Source organism: Phyllobates terribilis, unplaced genomic scaffold (genome assembly GCF_046119375.1).
Source record: "Phyllobates terribilis strain yellow unplaced genomic scaffold, ASM4611937v1 Scaffold_1__5_contigs__length_1240528914, whole genome shotgun sequence".
In the NCBI taxonomy this organism is placed as follows: Eukaryota; Metazoa; Chordata; class Amphibia; order Anura; family Dendrobatidae; genus Phyllobates; species Phyllobates terribilis.
The window spans coordinates 880,763,018-880,785,471 of record NW_027362761.1 but is presented as its reverse complement, the minus strand read 5'-3'; the positions used below and the strand labels follow the sequence as shown (position 1 = coordinate 880,785,471).

Below are 22,454 nucleotides of genomic sequence, written 5' to 3'. Positions count from 1 at the left end.
TTAGGCAGGCAGTGTATGCGGCAGACTGCAGTGCATATAGTGCAAGAGGGTCCATTGAACGTTCCTGCTGCTGTTCTTACAGATATTTGTAGACATAGCCCCAGATATCAGGTGTTACACACATGCCGCTAGGTTCAGATAGGGGCGAGACAGGTTACATGAATTCTTTGGGATCCTGAGGGAACCGCTACTCAGGGCGACCATAAACCATGTGCTGCAGCTTCTCTCAGGCACACAGGGGTATTGACCTTCAGGCACAGACATGTAGGTTGTTTCACTTGCTGACCAGATACACTTGACAAGAGTCCTCATAAATGCTAGAACAGTAGCATTTAATAAGAAGCCGCACAGCCAGTGCAAGTTAAGTCTTATGAGCAATAGGCTCCAGTGACAAACAGTACAGTTTCCTTAGCACCACAGCAGTTCACAGTCTTCCCAGTAGTACAGGACAGCACAGTTCTAATGCAAAGCACATTAGTGAACACAGCATTCTTTACATAACAGTGAGATGGAGGAGGGGAGATAATCCCTGTGACACAATTTCTTCCTTATCTTTCTGCCTGACAATACTCTGCACTGTTAGTTCAGGAACTCTACCTGACCTCTGCTTAGCTTCACTCCTCACTTGAATCCTTTTCACTTGAAGGGGCCCTCTGTGAGATACAGAACACACACACCCTTTCTCTTTGGCTCCAGCCAGATAGTAAACAACTTCCCCTTAATCCCCCTGGGGCTCTGCTAAAACACTCCTCTTCTCCTGTGACTGTGTTAACCCCTCTAGTTGCTGGATGTTTCTGGAGCACAATACTTCCTGTCTCATGTGCTTGTGTAACTTTTAATAGTTGCTGAATGCTTTTAAAGAACCGCACTACTACTGCATGTCACACAGGGGCCAGGGAAATTTTTTTTTTATCTTAATCCTGGTTATTTGCTTAAAAAGCAAGCCAGAGTACACCATTTTTCTGCTCATTCTGACTGCAGAATAAAGCCAGATCTGTTCCATATTTCAGCGATAAAAATCCAGAAATTTAAACTGAATGTGGAAAATATGGGCCTCCTTTTCCATTCTGTTGCAGTGTGTTGATCAAGCTATTCACACTAGGTGTCTGCAAGCCAGAGTACACCATTTTTCTGCTCGTTCTGACTGCAGAATAAAGCCAGATCTGTTCCATATTTCAGCGATAAAAATCCAGAAATTTAAACTGAACGTGGAAAATATTGGCCTCCTTTTCCATTCTGTTGCAGTGTGTTGATCAAGCTATTCACACTAGGTGTCTGTGAAGGATACTATTAGCAAATTAAAGGCCTGCTATTTAAAACTGTGGTTCTATGTCAGACATAATACCTATAAGAGTGTTCCAAAATCTGAGATTTCTTCCATTTTCATTCTGTTGCAGTGTGTCAGTCAAGCTATTCACACTAGGTGTCTGTGAAGGATAGTATTAGCCAATTACAGGCCTGCTATTTAAAACCGTGGTTCTCTGTCAGACATATCACATATAACATATATATACAAAATCAGCCATTTCTCGTGAACGTGGAAAATATTGTCCTCCATTAAAAATGGGCAAGGTGCGTGGCAAGGGACGGGGAAGTGGACGTGATGGTGATGGTGCATGCAGAGGCCGAGGACGTGGCCGTGGGCAAGCTGAAATTGTGCCACAACAAACACCCACATCTTGTTGCTTGACCTTCCTGTCCCAATTAATAGAGGACCGCAGCACACCACTATTGAACACAGAGCAGTAACAAAAGGTTATTGGTTGGATAGCAGATAATGCTTCCAGTCACTTAGCCACCACCACCACCAAGGCCAGCTCCAGGTTTTTGTGGGCCCTGGGCGAAAGATTCTCAGTGGGCCCCTTTAGCACATACCATGATTCATGATGCACAGATACGGCAGAGAAATATACAAGGTGGGCCATTTATATGGATACACCTAAATTAAATGGAAATGGTTGGTGATATCAACTTCCTGTTTGTGGCACATTAGTATATGGGAAGGGGAAAACTTTTCCAGATGCGTGATGACCATGGAGGCCATTTTGAAGTCAGCCATTTTGGATTCAACTTTATTTTTTTCAATGGGAAGAGGGTCATGTGACACATCAAACTTATTGAGAATTTCATAAGAAAAACAATGGTGTGCTTGGTTTTAAGGTAACTTTATTCTTTCATGAGTTTTTTACAAGTTTATGACCACTTATAAAATGTGTTCAAATTGTTGCCCATTGTGTTGGATTGTCAATGCAACCCTCTTCTCCCAATCTGGACACACTGATAGCAACACTGCAAAAGAAATGCTAGCACAGGCTTCCAGTATCCGTTGTTTCATATGCTGCACATTTCGTATCTTGATGGTATGGTGTGGTATATGGGGTACAAAGATAGTGGGGCCATTCTTCATCAATGGAAACCTCAATGCCACTGGATATCTGAAATTGCTACATGATGATGTGTTGCCCTCTTTATGCACTGAAGATGGCACATTCCCTGAGTTTTTTCAACAAGATGGTGCACCACCACATTATGGGTGTCAGGTCCGAGCATTCCTACATGAACAGTTTCCTGGAAAGTGGATTGGTCGTCGTGGGCCAGTTGAATGGCCACCAAGGTCTCCTGATCTGACCCCCTTAGACTTTTATCTTTGGGATCATCTGAAGGCAATTGTCTATGCTGTGAAGAGACGAGATGTGCAGCATCTGAAACAACGGATAATGGAAGCATGTGCTAGCATTTCTTCTGCGGTGTTGCTATCAGTGTGTCAAGAGTGGGAGAAGAGGGTTGCATTGACAATCCAACACAATGGGCAGCACTTTGAACACATTTTATAAGTGGTCATAAACTTGTAAAAAGCTCATGAAAGAATAAAGGTATGTTAAAACCAAGCACACCATTGTTTTTCTTATGAAATTCTCAATAAGTTTGATGTGTCACATGACCCTCTTCCCACTGAAAAAAATAAAGTTGGATCCAAAATGGCCGACATCAAAATGGCTGCCATGGTCACCACCCATCTGGAAAAGTTTTCCCCCTCCCATATACTAATGTGCCACAAACATGAAGTTGATATCACCAACCATTCCCATTTAATTTAGGTGTATCCATATAAATGGCCCACCCTGTATACTGTATATAGTACAATACCAAAGATTTCACTTCTTACATTACATGAGCGATATCTATTCTAAATTCCACAATAGCTCAGAAACCGGCGAATCCTGGTAGCGCACAGTGCAGACCGGACAGTATAGTCCTCCATACAGTATTATGGGCATCACTAAGTCCTCTATATTGTCTTATGGACCCCATATAATGCTCCATACAGAATACTGGCTTCATATGATGCTCCATACAGAATACTGGCCCCCATATAACGCTCCATACAGGATACTGGCCCCCACATAATGCCCCATGCAGAATGTCACTTCCCCCCCATATAATTCCCCATGCAGGATGTCACTTCCCCCCCCATATAATACCCCATGCAGGATATCACTCCCCCCCATATAATACCGCATGCAGGATGTCACTTTCCCCCCCATATAATGCCCCATGCAGAATGTCACCCCCCTCAAACAATGCCCCATGCAGGCTGTGCCCCACCCCCCTCCCCCCACATAATGCCCCATGCAGGATGTCACTACCCCCTCCCATATAATGCCCCATGCAGGATATCATCACCCCCCCATCCTATAAAGCCTCATGCAGGATGTCATCCCCCCATCATATAATGCCCAAAGCAGGATGTCATCACTAGTGTTGAGCCACCCCCGTAGTGTTCGAGTTCGGTTCGGTTCGTCGAACACCCGTGTGTTCGCCGAACTGTTCGTCGAACTGTTCGTCGAACACCTTCGAACACCGTTAAAACCAATGGCAGGCAAACAAAAACACATAGAAACACATAGAAAACACCTTCAAAGGTGTCCAAAAGCTGACAAACTGCTCAGAAGACATAACACATGGAAAAGTGACAAGTACATATAGTCATGCGAAAATAAAAGAGGTGGAGGAGTAAAAGGAGGGGGAGACACAGATATAGGCATGTCATGCCCTTCTAAAATCCAAAAAGTGAGAAGCCGACACGGCCAGTCCGCTCCTGCCCGTGCCACCTCCGTGTCGCCGGGTTTGTGCCAGAGCCGCGGTGAACCCTGACGGCCAGCCCCCCTCTCCCAATACTGGTGCCTGTCCGCTGGTGGGTCGAGCGAGCCCCCCTGTGGTGGAGGCAGCTCTAAGCTTTTTAATTTAAATTGTCTCTCTAATTTGAATGAATACACTTTAAATCCATTTACAAGGATCTATTGGAGGGCAAGTCTCATGCCAGCAGCCGCGGTAATTCCAGCTCCAGTAGCGTCCACTAAAGCTGCTGCAGTTAAAAAGCTTTTATAAGGATCGAGCTCGGCTGTCCACCGCAAGGCATCTTACTGCCAGTCCCAGCCCCTATGCCTTGGGGTGCCTCCTGATGCTCTTCACTAAGTATCCCATGGTCCCGAAGCATTTCCTTTGAAAAAATTAAGTGTCTAAACTACAGGTGGTGCAGCTTGCTTAACAGCCGGGATAATCCGCTTACTAGCAGACACTGCTACTAGGCACAAAGTATTTCCTGGGCTAGATGCAGTTAAAAATTTGTAATTAGATACTCTCGTTGGATGCTGAGAAAGCATTCCATAGAGTCTCCTGGCACGCCATATATGATTCTCTTAAAAAGCTTGGGGTAGGGGTCTAGGGGACCCTTTTATAGCCAAAATCACGGCCCTGTATCGCAATACGTCACCTAGGCTGAAGATAAATGGAACTGTAGCACCCTGAGGGCTCGGTTGCTAAAGACGTATTGCACCTCACCCAGAGGTGTGATATCTCACTCTCAGGTAAGGATGGAGTGTGGATCAGGACCCGACACCTGCATGCATTACACCACATTGCCGTGGGGCAGGGCGACCAATATGCCCCTGAGATGGGCACGACAGTCCCTGTCCCTGGCTGGAGTGGGGGGAGGGAACACTGAGGAAGGGGAACCCTGTAGTGCAGGAGCAGGGAGGAAGCAGTTCCTGGGTGCATTGAGAAGGGAGTATAAAAGGTGGGCACCATCTTAGTTCAGTGCAGAGAAGTCTGAGCAGAAGTGGCAGGGAGCAGGGGCTCTGCATGAGCTCTGCTCCGGAGGCGGGCCTAGTAACAGAGGCCCAGGCCTGGAAGAGGGAGAAGGAAGGAAGAGGAGCGGAGAAGGCTCCAGGAACGAGGAATGAAGGGATCCCAGGGGTGCGGATGGGCGAGTCGCCACCGCACGCCCGAATCCACCTGCGTGGAGGGGTCAGGCCAAAGGGGGAGACCGGTCCCCGAACTAGTGGAGGCAGGAAACGACCCTCAGCTAGAAACCGGAGGCTCTGACATTTTATGTGGCGCAGCCCCTCGCTACACCCGCTAGGAAGGCACCACATAGGGTCAGGGAAACTGGCGCCAAGTTTACCAAGAGGAGGCCCGAGGCAGCCGGACAGAAGTGTTGGTAAGAAAGGCCAGACAAAGGACACACAAAGGGGGTCCTGTGAAGTGCTCCAAAGTTATCTGGGAGTTGTCTGAGCCCCTCACCTGGTGAGCACAGTACGACGTGGGCAGCCGTTACCTGCAGACGTGGTCTGGATAATAAGAACTGTGAGTAAAGGCCCTGAACTGCATCACTGACTCCGTGTCGTTACTGCTGCTGCCCTGCACCATCACCCCCATCCTCCGCATACACTGCCCTGAGGCTATACTCCTCCCGTGGGGAGTTATGCTACGCTCTGCTGCACCCACAACACCAGCCTCAGTGGTCTGCCCTGTAGCGGCGGTTCACTCTGACCGCAATCCACGGGTGGCGTAGTCGGACATTTAAACATGAAAACCACATAAATAGTTCCGCCACTGGTTTGACCGCCCTGAGCCACGGAACTGGGTCGCCGCCACGAAGACTACAACCACCAGCATCCACCAAAAAGGGTCCGGCTCCGGGTGTCCCAAGGCCCAGGGGGTGCGTCAGAACATTTTCATCACCTTTCACAATCACCAATGGGACAAGGCAGTGATGTCCTCTGTCCCCTCTCTTATACATCCTAGTGACGGAGCACCTGCTCTCATCAATTCGCCATAACCCCAATATTAGGTGGATTGAGGTGGGAGGCACCGAGTACAAGTGCTCTCTATTTGCTGATGATGTCCTAGTATATATCACTCAATCACATATATCCATCCATGCTGTTATGGCTGAAATAGATCACTTTGTTACATGGTAAAATTTTAAAATCAATGCAGCGAAGTCTGAGGCCCTCGATGTCTCCCTCCCCAAATCCATATAGGATTCCATCCAGTCCAACTTTCCCTTTGCCTGGCCCTCACAGGGTATCAAATACTTAGGAATTCCTATTCATAGAGACCTCTCCCATCTATGTTATCTTAATTTTGGGCCCTTTATTGAACAACTCCATACAGACCACGGTTGGCAAGTTAGAACTGTAAGATTCACTACGTGAACCACTGGTGTTTTGTGGAAAAGCACATGTACACTGCGTTCCAAATTATTATACAAAAAGTGTTTAGGAGTGATAAGGGAAGAATTTGTTTGTTTGTCAGTTAAACTCATTGATGGTGATGTGTGTCAGGGCTCTTTATATCACTGTAAGCAATTGCAGACACCTGTGCTAATTAGTTTGGCAGGTGTGTCCAATGAAAGGCAAGACTACTTAAGAAGGCTCTCTCACATTATTAAGCAGCCTACATTTTCTGCCAAAATGGGAAAGAAAAAGGATGTGTCGGCTGCTGAGAAGCAACAAATTGTGGAGTGTTTAGGTCAAGGCATGACTACAATCAACATTGTGCGATGATCAGGATGAAGTGTCCTGGCAATCAAGAAGTATGTAGCTGATTCACAGTACACACGTGTGCGTGCTGATAAGGGCAAATTGAGGACTCTTTCCTACAGGCAATTACGTCAGGTTGAAAGAGCAGCGGCAAAAAAGCCTTGTCATAGCAGCAGACAAGTTTTTGAAGCTGCTTGTGCCTCCAACGTCCCCCGAACAACAAGATGCAGGGTCCTTCAGAGGTTTGCAGCTGTGCATGCGCCATCCTGTCGACCTCCTCTATCCACTTCACACAAGCAGAAACGGCTCCAGTGGGCCAAACATTACATGAAGACTGATTTCAAAACTGTTTTGTTCACGGATGAGTGCCGTGCAGCGCTCGATGGTCCAGATGGATGGAGTGGAGGATGGCTGGTTGATGGACACCCCACGCAAACACGGCTACAGCGCCAACAAGGAGGAGGTGGAGTAATGTTTTGGGCTGGAATCATGGGGAGAGAGATTGTCGGCCCCTTTAGGATCCCTGAAGGTGCTAAAGATGAACTCCATAATGTATGTGGATTTTCTCAAACAGCACTTCCTGCCATGGTTCAAGAAGAAGAACCGTGTATTTCACAGCAAGATCATTTTTCTGCATGATAATGCACCATCTCATGCTGCACATAAAACATCTGCATCTCTGGCTGATATGGGCATAAAAGGGGACAAACTTATGGTGTGACCCCCATGCTCCCCTGACCTCTACCCCATTCAGAACCTTTGGAGCATCATTAAAAGGAGTGTCTATGATGGCGGGAGGCAGTTCACATCTAAGCAACAGCTCTGGGAGGGTATTCTGTCCTCATGCAAAACAATTGAAGCAGAAACCATCCAAAACCTGACAAATTCAATGGACGAGAGAGTTCAGAAGCTCCTTTCGAACAAGGGGTCCTATGTGAAAATGTAACATCACCTAGAATAAAGTTTTGAGTTGAAAACTGTTTGATTTCAGTTTCTAACAACCTGCTAATGCTTATAATTTCAAAAATGACCATTTTTTTGGTCTTTATTAAAATGAAAAGGTTGATCGAAAAGTTTGGGGGATCTAAGAGTGTGGCAACCCAGTAGTCATGATTACTTCGAATTCTGACAATATGAGGGTCATGCTGCAGGTAGTGCAGCAAGAAGGCACTTATGTGCCTTGCGCATCTCGGAGCCCCAAAATTATTTTCCGGGCTAGATGCAGCTAAAAATTATTTTTAATTTTAAATCTGGTGAAGCTTTAGTATAGATGGCCTAATAGGATCAGTGCTGCACACTGCTACAAAGCCCAAATTATTTTCCAGTCAAGATACAGATAAACATGATTAGTAATTTGAAAGCTTAAAACGGTTGGTAGAGTGATTTTAACCAATCATCAAGCTTTTACTCTCCCCAGGATGACACAGGGGTAGAAAAGTCGTTTCGGATCCATGATTTGTTCATCTTTATGAACGTGAGTCTGTCTACATTATCAGTGGAGAGCCGCGTGCGCTTATCTGTCAGCACACCACCAGCAGCGCTGAACACACGTTCAGACAGAACGCTGGCTGCGGGGCATGACAAGATCTCCAAGGCGTAAGTGGCTAGCTCCGGCCATTTATCCAGATTGGAAGCCCAAAAAGAGCAAGGGTCCAGTGACACAGTCGTGGCTTCAATGTTTACTTGGAGATACTCCTGTACCATCGTCTCTAGGCATTGACTATGTGTCAGACTTCTTGTCTCCTGTGGCCTTGCAAAGGATGGGCTAAAAAAGTGGTGAAATGATTCCGCAAAATTGATGTTACCAGCAGATACTGTGGTTCTGTTACGGTTTGAGTGCTGAACACTTGACGGTCCCACGGTTGGCAAGTTGGAACTGTGAGATTCACTACGTGCACCACTGGTATTTTGTGGAAAAGCACATGTAAGATTCTGCAACAGTCTCTGCTGATACTCCTGCATGCGTGCATCCCTTTCTATGGCAGGAATAATTTCTGCAAATTTACTTTTGTACCGGGGATCTAACAGTGTGGCAACCCAGTAGTCAGGATTATTTCTAATTCTCACAATTCGAGGGTCATGTTGCAGGTAGTGCAGCAAGAAGGCACTCATGTGTGTTGCGCATCCAGGAGCACCAAGTCCCTGTTGTGTTGGTGGCGAGGTAACAATCATGCTTCCTTCCTCTGTCCTCTCCCCCCAACCTCGCACAACAGAAATGTGATCAAGGTCTCCCTCATCTGATGAGTCTTCCATCAGTTCGTCCTCCACTTCTTCCTGGGCTCCTGCACCTTCCTCACTAGTTTGGCTGCTACCATGCGCCCTGGTAAAACCATCTCCCCCACCCTCACATGCCTGCCGCCTTGGTGCTGCCGACCGTCTGGACCTTGCAGATGTTAGCCCTTCCGCATACAACTCCTCCTCCTCTACTTCCTCCACCTCCTCTTGTGCCACCACCTGACTCCGAATTCTGTTTAACATGTGCTCCAGCATGTAAATCACCGGAATAGTCATGCTGATAATGGCATCGTCAGCACTAAACATATTCGTCGCCATTTCAAAACTGTGCAGAAGGGTGCATAGGTCCCTGATCTGAGACCACTCCTCCAGCGTGATTTGCCCCACCTCTGAATCTCGTTGGCCCAGGCTATACGTCAGAACGTATTGCACCAGGGCTTGTCGGTGCTGCCACAGTCGCTGCAACATGTGCAGAGTTGAATTCCACCGGGTAGGCACATCGCATTTTAGCCGGTGAAGTGGCAGGCCCAACGACTTCTGTAGAGATGTAAGTCGCTGAGCTGCGGGATGCGAACGGCGGAAGTGAGCACACAGCGACCGTGCCCTCTGCAGAAGGCCATCTAGTCTGGGATAGTGGGCTAAAAATTGCTGGACAACCAGGTTCAACACGTGAGCCATACAAGGCACGTGTGTGACATTGCCCCGGCGAAGGGCCGCACCCAGGTTTGCAGCATTGTCGCACACGGCCTTCCCTGGTTTCAGGTCCAGTGGAGACAACCATTCATGAAATTGGTTCTCCAGAGCTGACCACAACTCCTCAGCTGTGTGACTCACATTTCCCAGACATTTCAATGTAAAAACCGCCTGATGACGTTGAGCCCTACTGCCAGCATAGTAAGGAGGTGTGCAGGATCCCTTCTGCGCAGTTAGAAAGCTTGTGGCATGACCAGACAGGCTTTGGGTGCAGGTGGAAGACCGAGAGGAGGTTGAGGAGGCAGAAGCAGTGGAGGAACTTTGACATAAAGAGGATTGACGCACAACTCGTGGGGACGGCAAGACTTGGACAGCAGCCCCTTGTCCTGCTGTCACCATAGTTACCCAGTGCCCAGTCAGCGACATGTAACGCCCCTGTCCATGCCTACTCGTCCAAGTGTCTGTGGTGAAATGCACCCTGTCACACACAGAGTTTCTCAAAGAAGCGGTGATGTTGTGTGCGACATGCTGGTGGAGCGCAGGCACACCTTTCTTTGAGAAGTAGTGCCGACTGGGCATCTGGTACTGGGGCACTGCGACGGACATAAGGTCTCGAAAATCCTCTGTGTCCACCAGGCGGAAAGGCAGCATTTCTGTAGCCAAGAGCTTGCAGATGGTGAAATTCAACCTCTTAGCTTTCTCATGGCTAGGAGGAAATGGTCTTTTACTTGTCCACATCTGAGGGACCGAGGGCTGGCTATTATGCTTAGACGGGGTTGATAAGGGTGTCCCCGGCAAACTGCCGGTCTGTGAGGAAGATGCAGGCGGACATGTTAGGTTGCCTTGATCCAAAGGTGGTGCTATCGATGTCGGACAGCGCTCAACACCAGCTGGTGTTACCACCTCCAAAGAAAATGATGACCTGCCAATCACGCTGGCTGTTGCGGGTAAAGAGGTGGCAGGTCTGCGCCCCAAAACAGGTGTGACTGCTGTCCCCCCAGTCACAGAGGATGAAGAGGCCGCGGATGCACAAGATATGGCAGACGGTGATTGGCCCGGCCGGCTAGGCCGCATTGTAGCACACTGAGCTTCCCACTGCAACTTATGCTTCATGTCCATGTGCCGGTTCATGCATGAAGTACTCAAACTATGTAATTTTTGGCCTCTACTTAGCTTTTGCTGACAAATGTTACAGATAACACGAGTTGGGTCATCTTTATCGATCTGAAAAAATGCCCAGGCTATGCAAGGCTTAGCACCCATGCGACCTGAAGAGCCACCACGACTTGTGGTGAGAGGCAGAGTTGTGTTTGAGGATGCAGTTGTTGACGTGCTTCCAGTACTACATCTCTGTCCAGGAAGGCGCAACCTGACCTCGTCGTCACTAGCATCTTCCTCCACCTCCTCTGCTGACCTCATCTCTTGGCTGACTGTGGGTTGACAGTAAGTGGGATCTCCGACCTCATCATCATCACCCTGTGCGTTATCACACCCGTCGTCCTCAGAGCCAACCTGTTCCTGCCCTGACAAAAAACTAAAGTTGTCGCTCCAATCAGGTATTTGAGTCTTATCATCGTCTTCCTCATTGTCTCCACCAACAGGAGTTACAGTTTGGGAATGAGGGTCTACATTATGGTCAGAACCTTCTGCGTCTGGTCCTGGATCCGACTCATAAAGATTCTGGGCATCAGTGCAGATCATTTCCTCGTCTGGATTCACAGAAGCGCTGGTGTCGACCTCTGATTCCCAGGCTATAGTATGAGTAAACAGCTCTGCAGACTCAACCATCTGTTCTACCTCACACTCAGACGGGCAGCTGGAGATTTGGGAGCTGTGAGGAAGCAAGTGCGATTTGGGTGACACCTTTGAGGACTGGAGTATTTGTGATGTTGAAGTTGATGTGGAGGAGAGCCCACTTAAAGGAGCACTTGATATCCGTTGAAGCACCTGCTGTTTTTGTGCCTCATCTGGAATTTGTAGCGATTGGCGTGGCCGTAAGAAAGGGATCTTATCACATTGTCCGCTAAAAGAAGTAGACATTTTAGTTTGGCTGGAAGATGGTCTTTCTTCTGCACCTACCCCACGGACACAACCTTTTTTCCCCTTCCCAACACGCCTATTCCCCTTTCCACCAGCAGCAGGCCTTTTTCCACTCATTTTGGTGGTTAACTAATTCACAACTCTGGAGTTGTTTGCACAAAAAAACAATGGATGGTAACCGAGCAGAGCTGAGTGGCCAAACTGTGGTATTAGGCCAAAACTATTGGCTGGGTTAGATGCAGAAAAAAATTATTTTTAATTTGCAACCTGATGGAGGTCAGTATAGATGGACTAATAGACCAAGTCCCACACACCGCTAGAAGCCCAAATATTTTTTCAGAGCTAGATGCAGAAAATTTTTTTATTCAATTTGCAACCTGATGGAGGTCAGTATAGATGGACTAATAGACCAAGTCCCACACACCGCTAGAAGCCCAAATATTTTTTCAGAGCTAGATGCAGAAAAAAATTATTTTTAATTTGCAACCTGATGGAGGTCAGTATAGATGGACTAATAGACCAAGTCCCACACACTGCTAGAAGCCCAAATATTTTTTCAGAGCTAGATGCAGAAAAAAATTATTTTTAATTTGCAACCTGATGGAGGTCAGTATAGATGGACTAATATACCAAGTCCCACACACCGCTAGAAGCCCAAATATTTTTTCAGAGCTAGATGCAGAAAAAAATTATTTTTAATTTGCAACCTGATGGAGGTTAGTATAGATGGACTAATAGACCAAGTCCCACACACTGCTAGAAGCCCAAATATTTTTTCAGAGCTAGATGCAGAAAAAAATTATTTTTAATTTGCAACCTGATGGAGGTCAGTATAGATGGACTAATAGACCAAGTCCCACACACCGCTAGAAGCCCAAATATTTTTTCAGAGCTAGATGCAGAAAAAAATTATTTTTAATTTGCAACCTGATGTAGGTCAGTATAGATGGACTAATAGACCAAGTCCCACACACTGCTAGAAGCCCAAATATTTTTTCAGAGCTAGATGCAGAAAAAAATTATTTTTAATTTGCAACCTGATGGAGGTCAGTATAGATGGACTAATAGACCAAGTCCCACACACCGCTAGAAGCCCAAATATTTTTTCAGAGCTAGATGCAGAAAAAAATTATTTTTAATTTGCAACCTGATGTAGGTCAGTATAGATGGACTAATAGACCAAGTCCCACACACTGCTAGAAGCCCAAATATTTTTTCAGAGCTAGATGCAGAAAAAAATTATTTTTAATTTGCAACCTGATGGAGGTCAGTATAGATGGACTAATAGACCAAGTCCCACACACCGCTAGAAGCCCAAATATTTTTTCAGAGCTAGATGCAGAAAAAAATTATTTTTAATTTGCAACCTGATGGAGGTCAGTATAGATGGACTAATAGACCAAGTCCCACACACTGCTAGAAGCCCAAATATTTTTTCAGAGCTAGATGCAGAAAAAAAATATTTTTAATTTGCAACCTGATGGAGGTCAGTATAGATGGACTAATAGACCAAGTCCCACACACTGCTAGAAGCCCAAATATTTTTTCAGAGCTAGATGCAGAAAAAAATTATATTCAGTTTGCAACCTGATGGAGGTCAGTATAGATGGACTAATAGAATGATGCTATGCCCAAAAGATTTTACTTCACTAGGTGCAGTAAAAAAATTGGTATTCTATACACAGGTGTTATATCTTGCAACACAGATAGGCTACTCCACTGACTAACACACTCTGCAATAGGCCAAAAAGGATTAACTTTGCTAGATTCAGCCAAATGCTGTGAAAAAAACTTGCACAGCACTGGCACAGACCTGCCTGGCAAAAACTGATAGGAACTCATGTAACCTAGTCCTGAAAAGGACTCCAATTACAATTAGTCTTTACTCCCACAACCTATCTATTTAAGAGCACAGACCTCCCTGATAAAAGTCGTAGGAAATGCTGTAACCTAGTCCTTAAAAGGACTGCAATCACAACTATTCCCTACTCCCAAGCTATCTGTATATTTGTGCGAAAATTGGCTTGAAATTAACAAGGTATAGCACACACAGCAACAGCGGTGCCGTCTAACACGCAGCTGCAGCAGTGAGAAAATGGTGGCGACGGGGAAAATGGCTTGGTCTTATAGGGCAAGGACATGTGACATACACTGCCAATCACACATGCCCTTGCTTGTGTGAAAAAAAGCACTTCGCTCCGTGTGTGCGCTGCTGATAGGCTGACAGATTGCACCTCCCCACTGCAAATGCGGGAAAGAGAAAAAAAAATGGAGATCTTCATTGTTCCTGCAGAGATCCATCCCCTGCCCCTCCCCCCGCCCCGCTGTACACTCAAACTGCGTATTAACATTAATTTTCATCATTACTGAGAAAAAATCCAGTTATGATTTTGGTGCACGAACAGTTATCGAACATAACCTCGAACAGCCGAATTTTTCTCAAATTGTTCGTGTTCGCCGACCGGCTCGAACACCGCCCAAAACAGCTCGAATTTGAGATTGGCGAACAGTTCGAGTAGAACAACGCTCATCTCTAGTCATCACCCCCCATCATATAATGCCCCATGCAAGATGTCATCACCCCCCCAATCATATAATACCCCATGCAGGATGTCATCACCCCTCCATCATATAATGCCCCAAGCAGGATGTCACTTCCCCCTCCCATACAATGCCTCATGCAGAACATCACTTCCCCCCTCATATAATGCCCCATGCAGGATGTCACTTCCACTCCATATAATGCCCCATGCAGGATGTCATCACCCCCTCCATTTTATAATGCCCCATGCAGGATGTCATCAACCCCCCATCATATAATTCCCCATGCAAGAAGTCATCACCACTCCCCATCATATAATGCCTCATGCAGGATGTCATCACCACCCCCCATCATATAATGCCCCATGCAGGATGTCATCACCACCACCCCATTATATAATGCCTCATGCAGGATGTCATCACCCCCCATCATATAATGCCCCATGCAGGATGTCATCACCCCCCCATCATATAATGCCCCATGCAGGATGTCATCAACCCCCCACCATATTATACCCCATGCAGGATGTCATCACCCCCCATCCTATAATGCCCCATGCAGGATGTTATCACCCACTCATATAATACCCCATCCAGGATGTCACTTTCCCCCCATATAATGCCCCATGCAGAATGTCACTCCCCCCTCAAATAATGCCCCATGCAGGCTGTGCCCTCCCCTCCCCCACATAATGCCTAATGCAGTATATCACTTCCCCCTCCTATATAATGCCCCATGCAGAATGTCACTTCCCCCTCCCATACAATGCCTCATGCAGAACGTCACCCCCCCTCATATAATGCCCCATGCAGGATGTCACTTCCCCCTCCCATACAATGCCTCATGCAGAATGTCACGTCTCCCCCCTCATATAATGCCCCATGCAGGATGTCACTCCCCCCCATATAATGCCCCATGCAGGAAGTCATCACCCCCCCATCCTATAATGCCCCATGCAGGATGTCATCACCCCCCCAGCATATAATGCCTGATGCAGGATGTCATCACACCCCATCATATAATGCCCCATGCAAGATGTCATCACCCCCCCATCATATAATGCCCCATGCAGGATGTCATCACCCCTCCATCATATAATGCCCCATGCAGGATGTCATCACCACCCACCCCATCATGTAATGCTCCATGCAGGATGTCATCACCACCCCAGCATCATATAATGCCCCATGCAGGATGTCATCACCACCCACCCCATCATGTAATGCACCATGCAGGATGTCATCACCCCCCCATCATATAATACCCCATGCAGGATGTCACTTTCCCCCCATATAATGCGCCATGCAGGATGTCACTCCCCCCTCAAATAATGCCCCATGCAGGCTGTGCCCCCTCTCCCCCATATAATGCCCCATGCAGGATGTCACTTCCCCCTCAAATATATTGCCCCATGCAGGATGTCACTTCCCCCTCCCATACAATGCCTCATGCAGAACGTCACTCCCCCCCCTCATATAATGCCCCATGCAGGATGTCACTCCCCCCCATATAATGCCCCATTCAGGATGTCACTTCCCCATTGCAATTACTGGGGCAAGAGGTGGATGATGATGATGATGAGACACAATTGTCAGGAGGAGGACCAGGGTGCGGAAGTGGAAGACGAGGTGGTGGATGATATAGTAACTGACCCAACCTGGCAGGGGGACATACAGAGTGAGGACAGCAGCACACAGGGGGAGGGAGGCATAGCCCACCACAACAGGCAGGAAAAAGTAGCGTGGTGGCTGCAGACACAAAGCGGGAAAGCGTTCCTCGTAATGCCAACACAACGCAAGTTGCCAGTACAACTGTTAGGTCTTCCCGAGTCTGGCTATTTTTTAAAGACTCTGCAGATAACCCCAAGAAGGCCATTTGCACCACCTGACAGGCCAGCGTCAGCAGGGGTAGCAAAACTAGCAGCCTGACGACCACCAACATGATCAGGCACATGGCAGCTAAGCACCAGACTAAGTGGGTCCAGCAACAGTGTCTGCGGGTGACACCACTGCTTGTTCCGCTGTTGTGCGTGCACACCAATCCCCTGTCCATGGCGCATACCAAGATGCCTCCCGCCCTGCACCTGTCGTTGAACACTCTCAACTAGCACCATCAGCAAGCACATCCACATCTTTGTCCAAGCGCAGCGTTCAGTTGTCCATACCCCAGTCCTTGGAATGCAAGCGCAAATACGCAGCCAACACCTCACAGGCCACACTACTACATTCACACATTTCGAGAATGCTTGCCTTCAAAATGTTGCCTTTTTTGGCTCGTGGAGATGGAAGCTTTCCGCTAGCTGATGGCGGCGGCTGTCCCTTGGTACTCGGTCCATAGCCACCACTATTTCTCCCGGTGTGCCGTCCCCGCATTACACAAGCACGTGTTCCACAACATTAGACCTGCCCTCAACAACACAGTTACTGGGAAAGTGCACCTAACCACGGATACGTGGACAAGTGCTAGTGGGCAGGGACGGTACATCTCGCTGACGGCACACTGGGTTAATATAGTGGAAGCCGGGACCCAGTCACACCTTGGGACAGAACACGTCCTCCAGACGCCGAGGATTGCGGGCCCTGGGTCAATCAGGGTTGCCCGCACATTCTACAGCTCCTGCACCTCCTCCTCCTTTTCAGCCTCCATCTCTGAAATGACCACATCAGTCGCAAGCTGGAAGCACAGCAGCACTGCCTCGGCCAAGCGGCAACAGGCTGTGCTGAAGCTAATATGCTTAGGTGACAAACCGCACAATGCTGAAGAGTTGTGGACAGCTTTGAACCAGCAGGCAGATCTGTGGCTGACACCGCTGAACCTACAACCAGGCATGGTTGTGTGTGACAATGCCCCGAACCTGGTGGCGGCTCTGAGGCGAGGAGAGCTCACACACGTACTGTGCCTGGCCCATGTGCTCAACCTCGTGGTTCAGCGGTTTCTCAAAACCTACCCGGATCTGTTGGATCTGCTTGTCAAGTACGGAGCCTGTGTGCCCCTCTTAGAAAGTCAGCCACAGCTTCCACCGCTCTTGCCATGCTTCAGCAGCGTTTGCAACTTCCAGCTCACCGACTGATCTGCGATGTCCCAACGAGTTGGAACTCAACATGGCAGATGTTGAGAAGGATTTGTGAATTTGTGAGCAAAAGAGGGAAGTTGTTGACTACCAGCATCAACATGGCCATAGGTATTCAGGTCAGACTCCTGACTCCCACCTCAGGAGTGGACATGGATGTCAGACATATGTACTATCCTCCAAAACTTTGAGGACTCCACCAAGATGGTGAGCTGCGATGGTGTTATAATTAGCATCACCATCCCGCTTCTCTGTCTCCTGAAACGCTCTCTGCTCAGAATAAAAGAGGATGCATTGCAGGCGGAGCACGATGAGATGGAGCAAGGAACCATACAGGGTGATTCCACACAGCCCAGCCTCATCTCATCCCAACATGGATTGGGTGACAATGAGGAAGAGGAGGAGGAGGAAGAACAGAAGCTAGTTTCTTGCGCTATAGACGGTACTACCTGCACAACTGTCATACCGTCTGTTCAGCGTGTATAGCCTGAGGACAGGGAGGAGGAAGAGGAGGAGAAGAGCATGGTCAGTCGTTCTCTTGGTGAGGACACGGAAGTCTTGCCTCTTTGCAGTCTGGCACACATGGCTGAGTTTATGTTACGCTGCTTTTCCCGTGACCGTCGCGTTGTCCAAATTTTGGGTGACAGTCATTATTGGTTGGTGGCACTTCTAGACCCACGCTACAAGGAGAACTTTCTGTCTCTTATTCCCTTGCAGGACAGGCCTAATAAAATGGTGCAGAACGACAATGCCCTTGTTGCGGAATTATTAAAAAAATCTGAAAATGCTTGCGGCAGAGGTCACAGTTTGTTGGACAAACAAGGAGTACAGGCGGGAGAGACACAAATGCAATCAAGCAGAGGCAGAGGAACACTGTCTAAGTTCTGGGATAGTTTTCTCAGACCCTCCCATCGCACAAGCCCTGATGCGCGGGGTACTCTCTCAAGGAAGGAAAAGTTTCGGAAGATGGTGAGGGAGTACCTTGCCGACCGTACCAATGTCCTCCGTGATCCCTCTGTGCCTTATAATTATTAGGCATCCAAGCTGGACAAGTGGCATGAACTGGCTTTCTAGGCCTTGGAGGTCCTGGCCTGCCGCTAGCCTTTTGTCAGAGCGTGTTTTTAGTGCCGCTGGTGGAATTATAACCGATAGGAGCATCCGCCTGTCAACTGAAAATGCTGATAGGCTGACTCTTATAAAAATGAACAAGGGCTGGATTGGGCCAGACTTCTCAACACCACCGAATGATAACAGTGTAACATAAACTCAAATATAGTGTCTTTTTTTTGGGAGGTCTAACTCTTTTCCTATGCACCTCTGTTTTCACACTGAGACATGGGTATATGCTTCCTGATTTTGTCTATTTGCTCTTGTCCTCCTCCTTCTCTGCATCCTCATCCTCCACCACCATATCACCACCATATGTACCATATCAACATATCTACGTCTCTTGAAAGGGACATTGGAGTTCCTCCAAATTTTTGGCAGCCGTTGCTTCACTGCATAGGCAAACAGTATGGGAGACACACTTCCTAATAATGGGAGTATTTTTTGCAGAAGGCCCTCCGACCTCTACGTCTCTTGCAAGGGGCATTGGAGTTCCTCCAAATTTTTGGCAGCCGTTGCTTCACTGCATAGGCAAACAGTATAGGAGACACACTTCCTAATAATGGGAGCATTTTTTGCAGGAGAGCCTCCGAGCTCTACGTCTCTTGCAAGGGGCATTGGAGTTCCTCCAAATTTTTGACAGCCGTTGCTTCACTGCATAGGCAAACAGTATGGGAGACCCACTTCCTAATAATGGGAACATTGTTTTCAGGAGGCCCTCCGACCTCTACATCTCTTGCAAGGAGCATTGGAGTTCCTCCAAATTTTTGGCAGCCTTTGCAGTCACTGCATACGCAATAACAGTATAGGAGACCCACTCATTAATAATGGGAACAACAAAGCATAGCCGGCAGAAGGCTCTCTATCAACAGCAAAGGCCGACTGCTGGCCCTTTAAGAATAATAAGGGCCGCCTGATGGCCCTATAAAAATAGGTTTTGTGACTTTCTGAGTCCCTCCATCATAAATGAAACAAGATGTGTCTGATGATGTGTTAAAGCACATGGCCAGATAAGGTTGTAAAATGTTAAAATGACATTTCATGGTGAATGCATTTGTCTTGGTTGAAAGCAATGCAAAAACGCATCAAAAACTCTACGTGTGAACATAGCCCACGGTGTGGAGGAGCATTTTTGTTTTTGTATATTTATTTTGCCTTATATACAAGTCATTACCCTGGAAAGGATGTTAATTAACATATTTCCCAGGAAAATACATTTCGGTTTAGTTTTTGTATGTTTTATTGTGAGTCTGTAAAAGTGGCGTAATACCTCTGACAACGTTGTTGACAGCAGTGACCTGGGAGTCAGAAATGCTTCCAGGGGTCTTCCCCATTCTGTTCCCATGTCATTTGAGCACTGTTCCCATCAATTTGGGCAATTTTTAGGCCCTCTGCAGACCGCCAGGGGGAGCCGCCGGAAAAATGCTCAAGTTTCCCATAGACTTACATGGGGCTCGTTACTCGGTCCGAGCACTCGAGCATTCCAATTTGCTCGACTCGAGCAACGAGTACCCGAGCATTTTAGTGCTCACTCATCACTAGTCATAATCATCAATTTCACACTATCAGCCTCATTCTGTGTCTGAGCCTGGGGTAACTCAATGTTCTCTGCACATCCACCTACTGCTGTTCCTTCTCATCTACCTCCTCCAATTTTCTGCTGCATGTATGGCTAGTTTCACATTTATACAGTATATATAGACCTGAATTGCAAAAAAAACTGTCTTCAGATGTGTATGGCAGAATATCAATAGACTAAAATGGGCAAGACGCAATAAAAAATGTTTTTTTGACTATGTTTTCAGATTTATATTACATTGCATTTTACACTGCAGGTTAAACACACTGCAGGGAAAAATTTTAAAAGCCACTAATGGTAGATATTGAGATTGGGCTACTCTGTGTGTATGGAGCCATAACATAACCATGAGCCACACCTCCCTGGATAAAGGACTACATCAAGAACTGAATACCGAGCTCCACTGGCTGGAATACCTTATCACAGGTCACTTTAGTTTAGTTTATGTAAATACTTGTTTTTAACCTTTCTTTGTATTGTCCTTTTCTACCTGTAACTACTACGCATTGTTGCTAAGTCATTTTAAACCACTGCATTAATTATGTGTTGTGTCGTTCTCTTGATGGAACTCGATAATATTTAATAATAGGGCTCGTGCAGAAAACCGATTATATCAGACAAGTGCTATCTGTGATTTTCTGAGTGTCGGAGTACTCAGATGACATCCAAGTGTGGTCCGATTTTAACGAACTGACAGAATGGAAAGGATGGAAAAACTTTTTTAAAAAATCAGAGTATTGTAGCAGGTGTTGATAGCTTGGGGTAATTTGTGGATAACCCTTTGTTTAGACCCCCAAGGAAAGAGACCATACCATAGGGCCAGCCAATGAGAACATAAGGGCTTATTCACATGTCAGTATTTGGTCAGTATTTTTTATTAGCATTTGTCTGCCAAAACCAGGGGTGAACCTTACAGAAAAAAACTATAATTGAAAGATTGACACCTGTTCTGTGTTTTGGAGACATTCCTGGTTGTGGCATACAAAAACCAATGAAATACTGATCAAAAATAAAGATGTGTGACTATAGCCTAAAGTTTAGTATCACGGGTGTGTCAAAAGTGACAGACAGTCGTCCTGCAGTTGTTTGCAGGAGATCTCTTTGTTTGGCATTACAGACACCTTCTTAGAAGCTGTCTCTCTAGGACCCAGCGGCTACCTTCCTCTTGTTAATTAACACCCTGGCCTGGGTGTATAAATACCTGCTGTTTGCTAGAGGGAGGTGCTGGCGATACTCACATGACCCCTTGTGAAGGCTTGGAGCTAGTGCAGTACTTCTTCCTCTCTGAAGCTAAGAGGACATGTGTTCATCTCTCTGAAGTCAACTAAAGCTAAGCTATCTTCCCTTGTTTGTTCCCCCTTGTTGTCTTTAGTTGTCAGTGGGGATCGACTAGTGCTCACCCCTCCCTTCCCTAGCTAGGGCCAAACGCCAGGGAAAGACAGGGCGAGGTTCCTGTGCGGCGATTGGTGCGGAACCAACATAGGGATGTTAGGGGAGACAGGGTAATATAGGTCAGCCTAGGAGATCTCCACTACCCCCTTTCCCTAGAATCTGGGCCCCCTTTTTTTCCCCTTCCCTTCGTGTTGCACTTAGTCTTTCCTGCACCTTGCATGACATGTAGTGTGCCATAACATGTCTCTGGGAGGAATATTAGAATATAAGATAGTAATTCCATACTGTTTACTCACAGGACAGTCCTCATCCACAATGAAGATAGTACATCTCTGAGCCTGCATGAAAGACAGAATAGTTGCTGCAATCTTCTTTAGGATAACCTCCAGTGACTGTTGTTCTTCAAAAATCAATGTTGCAAGATCAAGTAAAACCTACGATTTCAAATGAAAAATGCATCAGTTTAAAAGAGTCTTTACATTTCTACTTATTTAGTCACTTAGCTGTACAAGTTTTTTTGGGGGTAGAACAATTTGTAAATTTTTGTAGATATATTGTATTGTACATCATACCACCAACATTTTGCTTATTATGAAAATATTTAAATGCAAGTTCCATTTCATACAAAGGTACATGTAATGCTACATGTAATGCTACAGTGCGGTCCTAAGAGCATGGCCAAACGGCCGTAAAACACAAACGATGATCGCTTCGCAGTGCACGGACTGGCCGTCGGCTCTCCTGACCGAAGCATGACAGCTGCATAGAAATACAGGTCAGGAGAGCCGCCAGTCAGTCCGAGCAGTTCGATACGATCGTGGTCCATGTTATACGGCCGTCTGACAGCGCCCTTAATCTGAAGCACTACTTACAGTATGTGGAATGTTATTAGCATTTTTACTCTTTGCTGTTCTTCTGTAACTTCCAGTCCAAGTAACATTGTTAATTGAAATGTTTTTAATTTTTCAT

General features: G+C 46.8%; 1 protein-coding gene across 5 annotated transcripts in view; it reads right to left on the bottom strand.

The window, feature by feature from the left end:
- Positions 1 to 22,454, bottom strand: part of PDE5A (phosphodiesterase 5A) — a 505,280-nt gene that overhangs the window by 150,914 nt on the left and 331,912 nt on the right. For all 5 annotated transcript variants that reach the window (XM_073639709.1, XM_073639717.1, XM_073639690.1 and 2 more), the window contains one exon: positions 21,782 to 21,919. In XM_073639709.1, the coding sequence (XP_073495810.1) occupies positions 21,782 to 21,919 (138 nt within the window). The remainder of the gene's footprint in view (positions 1 to 21,781; positions 21,920 to 22,454) is intronic.